Genomic DNA, 14,908 nt, shown 5'->3' on the forward strand with positions numbered 1-14,908 from the left:
ACAAGGAACCAAGTTCTTTCTTCAATTTCATCCTAGCCTCAGCAATGTGAAATCTGAGACATGTAACAGAACCTGGAAGCCGACAGCCACAAAAATGTGGTCTTCCTCGGCCAATTGTATCCTTCTTAACAAGGGAAGCGTTTTCTTCACATTCCAAGGGCCATACCCTTGTGCCTAGCCATTTATCATCACTTTCTGACGCCTCACCGGTCCATTCAGGAACATCAGCTTGAAAGAGAGGGCCTATAGAAACATACTTTTCACGGAATTCGTCCTGGTCAGATGGGATAACCGATGTGTGAGGGGACGCTAAATCAACTTCCATAGGTTCTTGCTCCTTAGGTTCTTCCATACTAGGACTTATCAAATTACTCTGAGTCGGTGGCGATGAATTGCAACATGTGCACGAGCGAGATTTAATAGAATGCCTTCCTTTCAGGCCCGGATCTGAGATTTTTAGACCTGAATCGAACTTTTAAAATTGGGTCTTCAAAGTTTAGTATTCATTCTACATATTTTCTCTTTTTAAGAAACATAAAAAAAAAAATTCATGAACTAAAGCTATAAACTTAAAATTTAACAACAAAAAACATTAGAAATCCTGTTTATAATAAAAATTTTATTTATACAACAAATCTCTTACTTAAGCTGCTCGTTTTTTCTAAAATGGTAACTAATAATAGTAATATAATGGGTAAGATTTATATTCATTTTTCTGTTTTGTAATCTAATACACCACCCTAATTGAATGCTGTTAATTATTTTTTATTGTTTTTAACTAATCTAATGTGACCACACAAAGAGAAAAGAATATTTGCGCCCCTTAAGCTTTTAGGTCCTAAGTCTATCGACTCTTAGGACTCTATTCAGTACGGGTCTGCCTCCTCTGCATCTTGACCTCTCTGAGAAAAGGTGACCAGCAGCAATATTATCTTCATACATCAATGGATGCAACCTTAGTTTCTTCTGCAAGTACAAACCATACAATGTTTATAAAATATTTTAGTTATCTAATTACTCACATATATATCAGGATTACAATTTTACAGTTTCACCCAGAAAATTATGCAAGAAACCTTAAATACTCCAACTGCAATCTTTACATAAATCAGCTGTATCGGGGTGGTGTCAAACAACAGGCATGTTGTAAAGTTCCTGCGAAACAAACGACCAAAGATGTGACACATTGGAGACACAAAGTTCCTTAGAACTTTCCTCTCTCTTGGCTGATACCTTAACGGGAAAAAGTGAGGAGGAAATGCTAACTAAAGAAGATGAGAAAGAAGATACAGTCTAAATCAAATGTCTCATGTCTCATATCTAATACTTGGCTGTATTAGTATCGACATATAATTGGAAGTAAAGACAGTTTCAAATATAGTTACATGCAAAAGTATATAAAGAAAAAGAAAAGATTCTAATAATGGACCAGGTACAGTATGAACCACGATAAGAAGCAGACAATGAGAAAGGAAAGTTTTAAAAGCATAAGATCCAATCGAAGAACTTGAAACTGAACCAAGGAGATGGAATATGGCTAAATTCAGTTTGGTTGAACTCTAAACTAGAAGACCTCGTGAGGATTTAAGGAAGTAGGAGGTCAATCAAAAAATATTGAATCAGGAACCTCCTGAGGTTTGTAGCGATTCAAGTCTCATGCCAGTCCACAAATCACTTGACGATCAACTGTATTATGCATGAAAAAATGACAATTGGCTATTCCCCAGAAGCGAAGTAAAAAAAAAAAAAAAAAGATGAATGTACCTGCTGGGGTAACTCTTCAGTTTTTGGATTAAGATCTCTTCTTAGCATCAATGCCTCCCTTGCTTTAATTGCCTGGAACCAGAACTCGTTGCCCTGATGCTTCTTCCACTTGGCAGGCTCCGGTATCTCTCCAATTGAAACATCACCAAGTTTTGTTGCTGTCTGGATTACCCAATTCAGCATTCCTGATAAGGATTCTCGTCGCTTTCTTTTACGTTCGTTTTCTTTACTATCGACACTGGAGGGTAATACCAAAGTACCATTTTGATCATCATGACAAGCTTTTTCGTCGTCATGACCGTTGCCAGTTCCAGTACCTGAATGCATTATACATGCATCTTTGTTATCTGATAAACCATATTCAAACTTCCCATTTCGGTCAGAATCCAAATGAACCAGTCCATCACCATTGTCCTTCTGCTCTGTCCCATCCAACAACAAACCTCTAAACTCTGTCAGACAACAAATGAAAAGTCCCATACCTTCCAGACTCCCCATTCCCTAAGCTCCTACCTGGACAACTCTCCCTAAACCATATCTCCAACTCATTCAAATACTTAAAGTAGATCAATTTTACCGAGGCCGCGGTTGCCCCATTATCCAAACCCAACTCTTTAGACACGTAAGACCAAAGCCTCCTCCTCGAAACCAAATCATACCCACCTTCATCTCTCACAACACAGAACAATTTGAACAAATCCACATGCTGCCTATCACCAAAAACTGCAGGTACAGGTCTAACAACACCTCTATCACCAATTTCCTTAAGAAAAACAGATAGAACCTGATCGAATGTACATCTTAACCTAACCTTATACTCATCATCATCAGCATTAACACATCCTACAACATCTTTTACAGTATCAATATCATTACCCTTACGATCATCATCACCAAAAACACATTCTACACCATCTTTTACAAATTCAATAACACTACCAACACTACCCCCATTAATTGGATCAGCATCACTAGTTTCAGCCAAATCTAACACAGACCCATTTGTCAAAAACGACCATTCCTCCATTAACTTCGATTTGGCTCTTGAAAAAAAATAATAATAATAAAGACTCCTCCTTTTCAATGATCAAGGACAAAAGATGGTATTTTGGGCAGAGGGTAGGAGACCCTTTGCCCTGTTCTGCTTTGTAAAATGGTTTGAGGGACGTTTTGTTTATTACCTGAAAGTTTTTGGGCCCTCAGACCTCAGCCATTTGTTCTTGTTATGCTTTGAAAGGCCACCGAATGGTGATTTACAGAGGAGCAGAAAGGCTACAAAAGAAGACAAAGACGAGGTTGAAGGTGATGGGATTTGTTTTGAAAATGATTGATTAGCTGGTGGCACTAGGACACAGCAACAAGGTGGCTCAAGTTTTATTTTAGACTAAGCAAATCAGAAATGAGCAGAGAAAGGAGAGGAAACCAGTGCAGAGAAAATGAAATCTGGTTCAAAACAATTTCAATCAATAGTGTACTCAAAAAACAATGTTTTTAGTGATTTGCTTATTAAATTTAATAGAAATGAGACATTTTTCTTTTATCCGGTCATAATAAAGCACTCATTTGAAGAACAATCTACGGTTGTCATTGTTTGTTTCTCTGATCTAAGTCAGTCAGTAAATTGTCTAAATATCTAACGTCATTTTCGTTTATATATTCTGATAATCTAGTGCATCGTTGTTTTGATTGTTTTTTATCAATTAATGTATTGATGAAGATATAAATAGATATTGATATCCAATCGTCGTGGAGAAGTTTCACAATATGGTTGTCGACAGTACACAAAGTCTCGCGTGGAGAAACTTTGGGAGTGGGAATAGTTGTTTCTCTATCTTTTTGTTTATTCTATTGCTCATCAAATCTTTTCTTACTATGATAATATGATATATCATTGTTTTTATTGTTTTCGATCAATCATTGTATTGGTCTAAATATGAAATCGATATTGACATCTGATCGATGTGATGAAGTTTCAGATTTAAATTTTGAATCTAGTTTAAGTTTTTTTTTTTTTTGGATTAAGGTCTATGAATTTTCATTCCTTCTATTACAACATTCATTTTCGCCTAATATAGAAAACAGATTAAATGTCAGAGTTTTACCCTTTCTGCACTGTCAACAATTACAATAACGATTTTGGCTTGTTTGTCTTTATGCATCAATTGAATTTTTATTTTTTTTTTTGAATTTAGACTCTGATTGTGTTTCATTACCATAAGTTCAAAACCCAAATTAATTTTTATTTTATTTTAATAAACCCAAATTAAATTTTAGAAGACTGAGAAATGAGATTTTCTTTTGGCGATGTTATGAGTTTGACAACAGGAAGCTGATTCGTGGAGTTTCCAAAAGTCACTCGGAGATGATCAGAATAAAATGAAAGAATAAGGTTTTAAGGTTCACTAAACGATCATGCTTTCTAAGCACTTCAGGAGTAGCTTTTTGATTTCATGCTTCCATCTTTCTTTTACTATGAAAGTGGAAGACCAATGTATCATTTGGAAGCGCAATCCTCGTCTTTCTAAGCATGAAAAGTAAAGAAAGGCCACTTCACGCTTCTGTAAGATTGAAGTGTACTAGTTACACAACCAAAAGTTTCTCTACAGTTGAACAAACTGTGTATGCAATTTTTGAAAGAGCTGCGCGTGTAAGCTACTAAGCTTCAAGCAAATTATCATCATATAAGAAACAGAAGCTAGGAGATGTATAACGTGAATCTACGCGTGAAATTCACCCAATCAAAATGATCATCAAATATAGATATATACATATATCAACTGAAAAACAATGATGCCCCTTTAACCCGAACCTTCCATCTTCCATTACACTAACCAACCACACCAACATCATCGAAAGTAAATTTCCGCCGTATACACAACCGGTTCAAACAGAAAGCAAAGATCACTGACCAGACCAAAGTAAAACTCTATACTCGGATTGAGAGAACCATAGGTTCACCTTTTCTTGTTTGCTAACTAATGAATCTGATTACTACTATCCCACTGACCGCAATATCTATAAAACCATTCTATCATTCATAATGTGATGCTCTAAGATCTAAGGATAAATGCACTACATTACAGTGGACCACAATACTTTCACCCCAGTGCCAATCTCCCCTTCTTACTTTTCATTATCATTGAGTTGAAACGAAACTAATGCATAACCTACTGGATCTAAATGAGCATGACTCCAGAAACAAGACCAGTAAACAGCCAATCAGTGACTGTTACTGAACAGTGAACCCAAAAAAGGAAGAAAGAGAGAAGAAAAAAAAAAAAAAAAAAAAAGAAAACCCATGCATTTGCAACCTCTGTTTCTCAAACCATACTTCAAAAAGGAAAGCACTTGACTTGAATTGGTGATTCACTAATCAATCGGAGGATCAAATATCATTTCCTGCATCATAAGTGAAGAAGAGCTGTCTCAATATTATGCATGATGAATTGATGATGGACATATCTCACTAAATCACAAAACTACGCAAATGTTGAGCAAGGTAAACCTTATCACACACAGGACATGTGTCACTTCTTTCCATCCATTCAAGAATGCAAGCAAGGTGAAAATGGTGGTCGCATTTCGTGGTGATTCTCGGATTCTCTTCATCATACTCTGCGCCAACAGAAAAAACATCCGACTGAATACCTTTTACCAAATGGAAAGAAAGAATGTAGCTAGAATAGGAATCATGCAGTAACCGAGGCAAATGACATGGGATACTTTATTTTCCGTCATAGTAAGTAATGATAAAATAGAATTCCCTGCAAGGAGTTATTTGAGGGACTTTACCTTCCAAGCAGGTGGGGCAAGCATCCTCCTCCTCAATAACTAAAGCAACAGAGTCCACTGGCTTTGAAAGTTCAACATCTGCCTTCTTAATTGGATCAAGCTCAAACTTGGTGTCTGCTTTGTCGTCTGAACCCTTCAGGTCTTCACACTTGTTTGAAGTTTCTTGAGGATTGTCACCAGGTGCTTGTTGAACAGAATCAGAAGTTGTTGTCTGCAATGTTGAATCACTCTTGTTGCCCGAAATATCTTGGGCCACTGGTGGAGTTTGAGGACGCCCTGCTGACACATCATATGGAATAGGGGCAGGAGGTGGTCTGTAAGTGTCAGGTATTGATGTATCCAGGTTCGTATCTACAAGGAGGCCTGTGGAGATTGCAGAGGCACCCTGGCGAGATGACAAGGGCACGTGCTCTTCAGAAGTCCTCGGATACTGTAGATGTAGAACAATGAAAAAATCAACCACACCTCCAACCATACTCTGATATCCAACAATCAGGCTCCACACAACAACTAACAAAAAAGGAAAGTAGCATCAAAGGTGAGAGAAAGCATCATACAACATAGTAATACGTAGGCGCAGCCCTCAGCTCGGTTGCCTTGGAAGAACAACAACAGCAGCCTCCCATTCTCTCTTGCTTATCCCCGCTCCGGATTGAAAACTATTTGCACTCGATACCACATATCCCCTTGCTGCAACACAAGAATACAAAACTCTTCCGTTAAAATTACGCAATCACTCAGCAAATAAAACACTAACAACATTAAATCAACACAATGAACACTCCTCCAAGTACCTAATGCTTCAAACCTAACACACGATTACGTTCCAACACGCCAAACTTAAATCCAAAACGCTAAAATTTCGAACGAAACTTAGACATGTAGATTCAAAAAACACACAAAAAAATTCAAAAACAAAAATTCCACCTTAAATTTCATCTTCTATACACTTAGAATTACAGTATCTCAGCACAAAACTAATCAACCTGAGATTTTTTACCGTAAATATTAACCATCATTTTGAACCATTTCATCGTCAAGCACATGAAAAACAACAACTCTAAGCAGAAACAAACAAAAGCAGAAACTCTCAGAAATCGAAAAGCAACGAATTACAGAGAAACGCTTAAGGCTTAAAGCGAAGCAGCAAAAGCAGTAGAAACCGATACTCATGAAGAAGATAGAATCAGCTAAAGAACGCGGCGAACCTAATAGACGAGTCCGAACGATCTTTACAGGAGAGGAAATGAATCATCGCCGGGACGAATTCATCGGCGGTTGTTTTGAACTCGAGAGTTGCGGAGACGGAGTTACCGGTGACGCAGGAGGCGGCGATCGGAGTTGAAATCGGAATCGGAGGAGAAAGGTGGACTTGGTTGGAGTGCGTTTCTGGAGAAGAGAGATGAGAAGAGTCTGCGTTTGCGTGACAACAAACAACTTTCAGTGGGAAAATTACTTTTTAATATAAATACGAGAATTTTTTAATTAAAAATTAAGACTATTATTATTATTCTTGGAATTTTTTTGGTTTAGAGTTGATGGACCTGATTGTTGTGGCTGCTTTTGGGAAAAGGAGATTGGTTGGGCCAGGAGTTAGGCCCACTAATTCACTTTATAGCCACAGAACAGAAATGGTTAAATCACTTAAATGTTGGTGGTTGCTTGCACCAAAATGTGGAAATATGAAGAGTCGAAAAATGGAAATATTCAAGATCGATGATGAAAACTAGACATAAATTTTGGGTTAAAGTTGCAAACTTAACTATAAATGCGCAACGTTTTTAGTACACGGCATTGTATCTACATCATACAATGTGGAAGGCTAAAAATAGGACTTCTACGTATAAATGGTTATGAATAATTAAGATTGCACCGTGTACTTACATCACCGTGTATACGAGAATTTTCATTAAAGAAGTACTAAATCAAGATTAACAGTACCAGACTACTCGTAGAGAACAGAAATTTCGAACAATAGCATAGTATCGAGGAGACCTATTCCCATTCACTAAAAAAGTGAAGGTAACAAAATGTGCAATGAATTTGTCGTAGAAATGTCAAGGCAAAAAGCAAGCTAATACATCCCGCTACGAGAATGAAACATCCTTAACTTGTCACTACGTTAAGGTCACTGCATTACAGCTATAACAGAAATATTTGCGAAAGAAATTATGCATTAGGAACCCCATAAAGCAAACCAAAAGACCAAACCTCCAAATCATAATCATAATCACTGTCCAAAATGTGGATGATTTAATCATAATCACTATGTCCAAAAAGGCTCATCAAGTTAAGACTTAAGACAATGATCAAAAGGACCTCCTATAGTTCATGTTGGTTCAAGCATGGCTCGCTTTAAATGTTTTGCCATCAATTACACAAAACGACCAGGGTAGAAAAACTAGTTCAAAGCTGAAAGCCTACAAGTCGGCCAAGGAAGTGAAGGGCTTGGCATAAACGACCTTGTTGTTGCCAAGGTTGATCAGTCTCTGACCATTTAAAACCTCTGTTACAGGATCTGAAGAATCAAACACCACTACAGCTGTGTCAGGCTGCGCCCCCTTCACTTGGACATCACCATAGAAGAAATCAATAAAACCATCATACCTACACTCGAAACAGAAAAAAAAATGGTTAATATCAGCCGCACAAAAAGTCATTAACCATTCATGAAGGGAAAAAGAAAAAACTAAGGTGATCAACCATTCAATATATATTACCTGCTGAAGTATGAACAAGCATCCACGTAAGTGATCCTATCAACTAGATCGAATTTGAGCACCAACATATGATCAGGCGGTGTTAGAAGCACCTTTTCCTCGATGGCACCAGCAGCCTGAGGAAAAACTGCCTGGTCTTCATTTTCCCCAACCACTTTTGTGTCTATGGCCTCAGATAAAGGCATTGAAATCCCAGCAGCCTAGAAACACAAAGTTGATGCGTGAAATGGAGAATATTCAAGGAGAAAAAGACAAACAGTTTAACAGCTAATACAACAATAAACACATGTGTTGCCCAGATAAGTGGCAGAAAACAATTACACAAGGAAAAAAATAACAGAACGTATTTCAACAGTAGACAGTAACTAGACCACACATAAAGGCATTGAAATTCCTGCCTCCCCACCCAAGTTCATCCAGATTCCACATTTTCAAATCACATAATAAGAAAAGCATCACAGATACAATAAGTTTAACTAGTACTGTTTTGGTCGCATTGCTGCAAACACAGGGCGGAATATCACCTTCGTTGTCAATGGTGTTATGATAGACCAGTATACAAACCCTAAATACAAGAAATCTACCAACCATATACCAACCCAAAATGAAACTAATGTTTGAAGTTCAGTGTTACCTTATCAGTGGAAAGAATTTCAAGTAAAAGACCTCTTTCCTTGTCAGAATGAACAGAGACCTCTTTCCTTGTCAGAATGAACAGAGACCTCTTTTCTTCCAACCATGGGTGTTCTTCCAACCATGCATAGTATAGGACCCTGAAATATAAGCACATTGTCAAAACGCATAATAAAGAGCATCACAAATATAAACGAGTTTAAGCGCATTGTCAACTAGGTTAAGCGAAACAAAAGAATTTGAAAGCTCTAAAAAAGATAAGTCGGCATAGGTGTGAATGCTGATGGAATATCAACCAAATTGTCACTGGTATTATGATAGACGAATTGGGAAAGTGCAGCAGTAAAACCAATTTTACCTTGGATGCCTCCACTGTGCCACCCTTCATCACCAAGCCCCCCTCCTGCGCTGTGCCACCCTTCATCACCAAGCCTCCCTCCTGCACTGTGCCACTCTTCACCGAGCCCCCCTCCTGCACTGTGCCACCCTTCATTACAAAGCCTCTCCTCTTCACTGAGTCACCCCTCACCATAGATGTCTTTGTTCTTGTGCAGGGTTCTACAAATCCTACAAATCGAAAAATAGTCTGATTAAGATCCCACAGTATGGTTCAAGTTTAAAGCCTGTTGTTAACAGGGGGACACAGTTTACCTGATTTTTATTGAGACCAGAAATAAGGAAACTGGTAGTGTAAATTTGCTAATGGAATGATAGAATAGCGTTTTAGTGTAGGAATTTTGTTTGGAATGAATAAATGAATGCTCCCATTTCCAGGTTTAGTCACAATATATGAATGCCTGTGTTCAACACCAATCCAAATCGGATGCAACTCTGTTACGCCTATTGATAATGCTAACAAAGGATTATGGATTATTAACATTGGAATGAATGTTAACTCTGAGACCAGATGGTTAATCAGTTGAATTGCACAGTCTAGTGGGAGCAATGCAATTCTCATTGCCAAAAGTGGAGGAAACTATAACAGCTGAGGAGAAAAAGCAGCTGGTGAAGGCGGTTTCCGGCCGAAGGAAATGAAAGGGCTTTGCGCAAAGGATCTCGTTTCCATCACAACTGATCTTTCCCCGTTGAGCCCTGTGACGGGAGATGAAATTGTAAATTTAACTACAGCAGTCCTTGATTTCGTCAGTGTGTGGCCTTGATCAGAATACCCTCTGCATCAGTCCTGGAACAGAGACCCTTGGAGGCTGCAAGCTGCCCATCTATAGATTGCTCATATAAAGACCGGGCCACTGTAACATCAGGGCTTGTATCAAGGAGTCTGGCAGATATAAATAAAACAAAAAGTTTAACATCTTTTACAACAATAAACACAGTTTATATGAAGAATGTGTTGCCCAGAGAAGTGGCAGAAAACAATTACACAAGGAAAAAAATAAGAGAATGTATTTCAACATTTTGACAGTAATTACCCCCCACTTCACAACACATAAAAATTTAAGCACCTAGTTTAAGCCTTTTCAGATTTCACATTTTCAAAACACATTACAAAAAAAATAAAAAAAGGCATCACAAATATAATGGTTTAAGTGATCCAATTACACAACAAGAATTCACAAGCTCTTAGAAACAGAAGTAGAACTTCCAGTATGGTACTGTTTGGTCGCATTGCTGTGAACGCAGGGTGGAATATCACCTTCATTGTCACTGGTGTTATGATAGACCAGTATACAAACCCTAAATACCCAACCATGTACCAACCCCATATACCAACCCAAAATGAACCTTATATGTTAGAAGTTCAGTGTGTTACCTTAACAGTGGCGAAGAAGGAGGACACTGAGGAGGGAGCCAGCAAGGAAATTGGGTTCTTGTCACTTGACATCCTGATTCTTGTCGCCCGCACCTACGCAATGGGAATCGAAATCACCTCTTTTTGGTTGTCCTTAACTGTGTATGAGAAGATTAAACAGCATACATGTAAATGTAATGTAAATTTAGACCGAAAGAAAAAGTGTAATGTAGATTGTAGCAACTGTGCAACAGTCTGAAACTTGTTCTAACATTGAATTTTTCTGGATGCTCAAAGCAGAAAAAGCATAGAAATAACAATCAAGTCATACAATTTCCTCAGCTTTTACCATTCTTGTTTCACTCTGCACACAACAACCGGAGCTCTATTTTCAAACGTCACCACTTCTAATATCTATATGTATTCTTATTTGGTTTTTCAAACTTCCTGTCAGTGCTTACTTAACTGTTCTTTCATACCACTTTCAAAACATTAGTTCATACTAGAAAACAGAAACCAAAAGGAAAAATCAATTTTCATCCTACTGATTGTGTAGTCCATTTTGTTTTCAATGCATCGATCATAATCAATGGGGCTAGCTACCAAAAGCGAGGCAAAGAAAGAAACTTTTGTTACTAAAGCGAGTCTAGGGAATTTCAAAGACATGAAGCCAAATAACATTCATTCCCGTCGGATCAAGGCAGCAAAAACATGGAAATAAAAACTAAGGTAGCAGGAGAATACATAAGATAGCGACAGGACTGCAGCTAGCTAGCTTCCTGGCCTAAATGGAGCATTAGGGTGTCGACAAGTAGGACAGACATGATTGATTTGGAGCCAGGGGGCAATGCAATCTCGATGATAATAGTGTGAGCAGGGCAACTGAGTAATGCTGCTATCTTTTCTCAGTGCAAACATTTCCATACAAATAGCACAATGTAATTCATCATCAGGTGGAGTCGCTGCTTCCTCTAAAGCCTCGATGAATGATTCAGTTGACGGAATCAGCTTGGCCTTGTATAAATAATCTGCATCTTCCGACAGCAACTCCAGGTGCCGTTCCTCCGTATATCTATATATTATATTCACTGTTCGAACCTCGATAATCTTATCGGGGACGGCTTCTCGAAGCAGCACATTGAATATATGATCAATAATAAACGGATGCTGATTTTCGGCAACACCGACTTTGTTGTAAACGTACCTACGCAATTTGTCCCGTAACTTGTTGGCTTCCCTGGGAGACCCATCTATGATCCTCTTGTACCTTGCAAATCTCTCCATGGTCGTCTTTGCATCGCCGCTCGCCTTCTCCCTCGAGAACCGCAACTTGAGAGTGTTTGTGGCTTGCACAATTGGTTCTACCTTATCATACTGATGGGTTTCTGGATTGTAGTTGGCATATGCCTTCCATCGCTGGACTTTGATCGGAATTACGTCCACGCGGGATCTGCTTCGGTAGGTGTTTTCACTGCTTTGATAAACAACGCTGCCATGTTCAAGTCTCGCATACGGGTAAATGCTGCTCATGCTTGCTTCAATTCTGTTCCTCAGCGCCGGCCGCCCGTCGGGTTTAACCCTAAATCGAGGAAATGACACTCTACCAAAACACGCTACTCAAATTTCTATATATCGGGAAATTATTGTAGATTGATATTGATATGAGTCTTTTTATATATATATATATATAGAAGAGGATTACAAATTATCTTATTTTTCTTATAAGTAGAAAGAAAGTCTAATCCTACTTTGAATAGTAAATCTAATAAAACATGGATAATGTATTATTTATCCTATTAGTGTTTAGACCCAACACACACAAAATGTAATTTTTTATTACATACAAATAACTGACTAAATTTAAAAACACACAAAACCCATTTTAACTAATTTTTATACAATTTAAGACATGAACTTGAGCTCAAAACTAATAGCATCAGACCTGATCCGGATTTTACCTATCAAATAACTAGAATGCCCTCACGTCCTCATACTCTCTCTCTCTCTCTCTCTCTCTCTCTCTCTTCTCTCTCTCTCTCTCTCTCTCTCTCTCTCTCTCTCTCTCTCTCTCTCTCTCTCTCGGCAGTAGCACGTCTCCGATCTCGACACGGCTTGTTTTACTGCAATGATCGTATCCGATTGTCGAATTTTCATTTTGTGAATTTTACTCATTAGAATCACAACATGTGTACTAATGTGGCTCCCTATGCAAGTGTACAACTTTGTGCACCAACTTTATAGAGGAATCAAAATTTGATCGAGCCCTGATTTACCGAATACATTTAAATATCCTATCATAACCATATTGTATTATACTGTTCACATTAGACAATCGAATTTTAATTTTGTGAAATTTAGTCACTAGAATCACAACGAGCCCTTTCATTTTTTGACATATCACCTATACTAATGAAATTCACAAACCCAAAACTAAGTCCCTCTATCAATGAATTAGCAAGGATTCAACTAGAAAGAGCTCCCGCTTTTTGCTGCGGGTTCCCCAGAATTGTGCATAATACAGTTTGCGTTAATAAGTTAAGAAACATTAGTTAGCTTAAAATATGATCATTTTAGCTGCAGTTTCGATCTAAGTATATATGATTCAAATAATGGGTGTTTGGGCTGAAGCTGGTATTTAACCAAGCTAGTGTAAACTTTCTTAAAAGAATGAACATTCTAGCCAAAATTCCTAATGCACTTGCAAATCAGAACCTAGTTTTTAAATACTTTGTTAAAAAGATGCACTTCCTATCCAAAATTGCTCAACACAATTGTAAAAGTGGCTAGTTGTCACCAAAATATTCTACATTTATATTTCGAACCAGTCACTTCACTTTTATATGAATTCTTAAACGGTCTTGTCACTTGGTTTTTATGCTGTTAGTGTTTCACTGTGTTGAGGAGAAGCTCAACTGATCCTGGTTGCAAAGAGCTGCCAGTGAAAAAAGTTTAAATCAGAGAAGAAAAGTAATTGTGATTATTAACAAACAAAATAAATAAAAAAGCATCTCTTTACCACACCAATTAATTTTTAATTGTTCGCTATTTTGTAGAGAAGAGTGCGTTTGCGTGACAACGAACAACTTTCAGTGGGAAAATTACTTTTTACTATAAATATGAGAGAATTTTTTAATTAAAAATTAAGATTATTATATTTCTTGGAAGTTTTTGGTTTATTGTTGATGTACCTGATTGTTGTGGCTGCTTTTGGGAAAAGGAGTATTGGTTGGGCCAGGAGTTGGGCCCACTAATTCACTTTATAGCCATAGAAGAGAAATGGTTAAATGTTGGTGGTTGCTTGCACCAAAATGTCGAATATCGTGGGAATATGGAGAGTCGAAAAATGGAAATATTGGAGATCAATGATGGAAACTAGACATAAATTTTGGGTTAAAGTTGCGAACTTAACTATAAATGCGTAACGTTCTTAGTACATGGCATTGTATCTACAACATACAATGTGGAAGACTAAAAATAGGACTCTCATATAAAATAGTTACGAATAATTAAGATTGTACCGTATACTTACATCACCGTGTATACGAGAATTATCGTTAAAGAAGTACTAAATCAAGATTAACAGTACTAGACTACTACTAGTAGAGAACAGAATTTTCGAATAATAGCATAGTATCGATATTGTAGATCTTGGTAAGTTGTGCATTCACACGTGGATAGCCAAAAAAGAGAAGCTGAGATCAAGATAAACCCAGAAGAGAGATGAGCACTAACATTAATATACAAGTATCAGTAGCTTGTTCTCTGCAGTCTGCACATTTTACCAATTCTGTTTCTAAAATCGTCTATATTCGTCGCATACTGCTCATGTAGAAGATAGATGAATAAAATGATGGGATGATCCTAATGATTAATATGGCATAGCTAAGGAGTATTTACAAGAAATTTGCGATTTGAGGGAGTGAGAACATAGCAAGCACAACACTCCCCACATCACTCTATGATCTGATCTAAAGGTTAGGGTAGATATACAAGCATTCAACATTCACATTTCTCTTTCTGTACGTTTCCTAGCCAACTCGGCAAATTTGCGCCTCCTTGCAGCATTGACGAATTCAGTGATCACTGATGCCTCATCCAGTCGTATCTGTAACCCGAACTAAAGAGGATTAGTACTATTTCAATAGTGTAAACAAGCAAGTACATTGCATTTGAGTGAGAGAGAGAGAGAGAGAGAGAGAGAGAGAAGAGAGAGAGAGAGAGAGAGAGAGAGAGAGAGAGAGAGAGAGAG

The 14,908-nt window shown here is 37.7% G+C and overlaps 4 protein-coding genes across 4 annotated transcripts in view; all 4 read right to left on the reverse strand.

The window, feature by feature from the left end:
- Nucleotides 1-1,128: 1,128 nt before the first annotated feature.
- LOC101313418 (AT-rich interactive domain-containing protein 2-like) lies at nucleotides 1,129-2,791 on the reverse strand. The gene is made up of 3 exons (XM_004300756.1): nucleotides 2,278-2,791; nucleotides 1,765-2,216; nucleotides 1,129-1,155 (listed from the first exon to the last, which is right to left on the reverse strand). Exons 1-3 carry the CDS (start codon nucleotides 2,789-2,791, stop codon nucleotides 1,129-1,131), a joined length of 993 nt encoding a protein of 330 aa, XP_004300804.1.
- A 2,307-nt stretch (nucleotides 2,792-5,098) lies between these two features.
- On the reverse strand, nucleotides 5,099-6,182 carry LOC101310797 (E3 ubiquitin-protein ligase At3g02290-like). The gene is made up of 4 exons (XM_004298768.1): nucleotides 6,117-6,182; nucleotides 5,557-5,986; nucleotides 5,270-5,379; nucleotides 5,099-5,163 (listed from the first exon to the last, which is right to left on the reverse strand). Exons 1-4 carry the CDS (start codon nucleotides 6,180-6,182, stop codon nucleotides 5,134-5,136), a joined length of 636 nt encoding a protein of 211 aa, XP_004298816.1. The 3' UTR covers nucleotides 5,099-5,133.
- A 3,873-nt stretch (nucleotides 6,183-10,055) lies between these two features.
- LOC101311277 (E3 ubiquitin-protein ligase Praja-2-like) lies at nucleotides 10,056-12,310 on the reverse strand. Its single transcript, XM_004298769.1, has 3 exons — nucleotides 11,404-12,310; nucleotides 10,681-10,817; nucleotides 10,056-10,188 (listed from the first exon to the last, which is right to left on the reverse strand). The coding sequence occupies exon 1, from the start codon at nucleotides 12,187-12,189 to the stop codon at nucleotides 11,431-11,433; it is 759 nt and encodes a 252-aa protein (XP_004298817.1). The 5' UTR covers nucleotides 12,190-12,310; the 3' UTR covers nucleotides 10,056-10,188; nucleotides 10,681-10,817; nucleotides 11,404-11,430.
- A 2,101-nt stretch (nucleotides 12,311-14,411) lies between these two features.
- The window catches only part of LOC101311569, a 2,735-nt gene continuing 2,238 nt past the window's right edge, over nucleotides 14,412-14,908 (reverse strand). The window contains exon 7 of the mRNA XM_004298770.1: nucleotides 14,412-14,764. Within this exon, the coding sequence (XP_004298818.1) occupies nucleotides 14,663-14,764 (102 nt within the window). The 3' untranslated portion in view covers nucleotides 14,412-14,662. The remainder of the gene's footprint in view (nucleotides 14,765-14,908) is intronic.

This window comes from Fragaria vesca, linkage group LG5 (assembly GCF_000184155.1).
Source record: "Fragaria vesca subsp. vesca linkage group LG5, FraVesHawaii_1.0, whole genome shotgun sequence".
NCBI classification, from domain to species: domain Eukaryota; kingdom Viridiplantae; phylum Streptophyta; class Magnoliopsida; order Rosales; family Rosaceae; genus Fragaria; species Fragaria vesca.

Bases quoted from the DNA above. Each gene is read 5' to 3' on its own strand.
- LOC101313418 (XM_004300756.1), bottom strand. From the start codon at position 2,791: ATGGAGGAATGGTCGTTTTTGACAAATGGGTCTGTGTTAGATTTGGCT. The intron at 2,217-2,277 runs GTAGGAGCTTAG...GTTGTCTGACAG, and splicing joins GTTTAGGGAGAGTTGTCCAG to AGTTTAGAGGTTTGTTGTTG. The intron at 1,156-1,764 runs GTACATTCATCT...TTTGTTTCGCAG, and splicing joins CTGAAGAGTTACCCCAGCAG to GAACTTTACAACATGCCTGT.
- LOC101310797 (XM_004298768.1), bottom strand. From the start codon at position 6,182: ATGGGAGGCTGCTGTTGTTGTTCTTCCAAGGCAACCGAGCTGAGGGCT. The intron at 5,987-6,116 runs GTTGTATGATGC...CTACATCTACAG, and splicing joins CTGCGCCTACGTATTACTAT to TATCCGAGGACTTCTGAAGA. The intron at 5,380-5,556 runs GTAAAGTCCCTC...CTGTTGGCGCAG, and splicing joins TTGCCCCACCTGCTTGGAAG to AGTATGATGAAGAGAATCCG.
- LOC101311277 (XM_004298769.1), bottom strand. From the start codon at position 12,189: ATGAGCAGCATTTACCCGTATGCGAGACTTGAACATGGCAGCGTTGTT.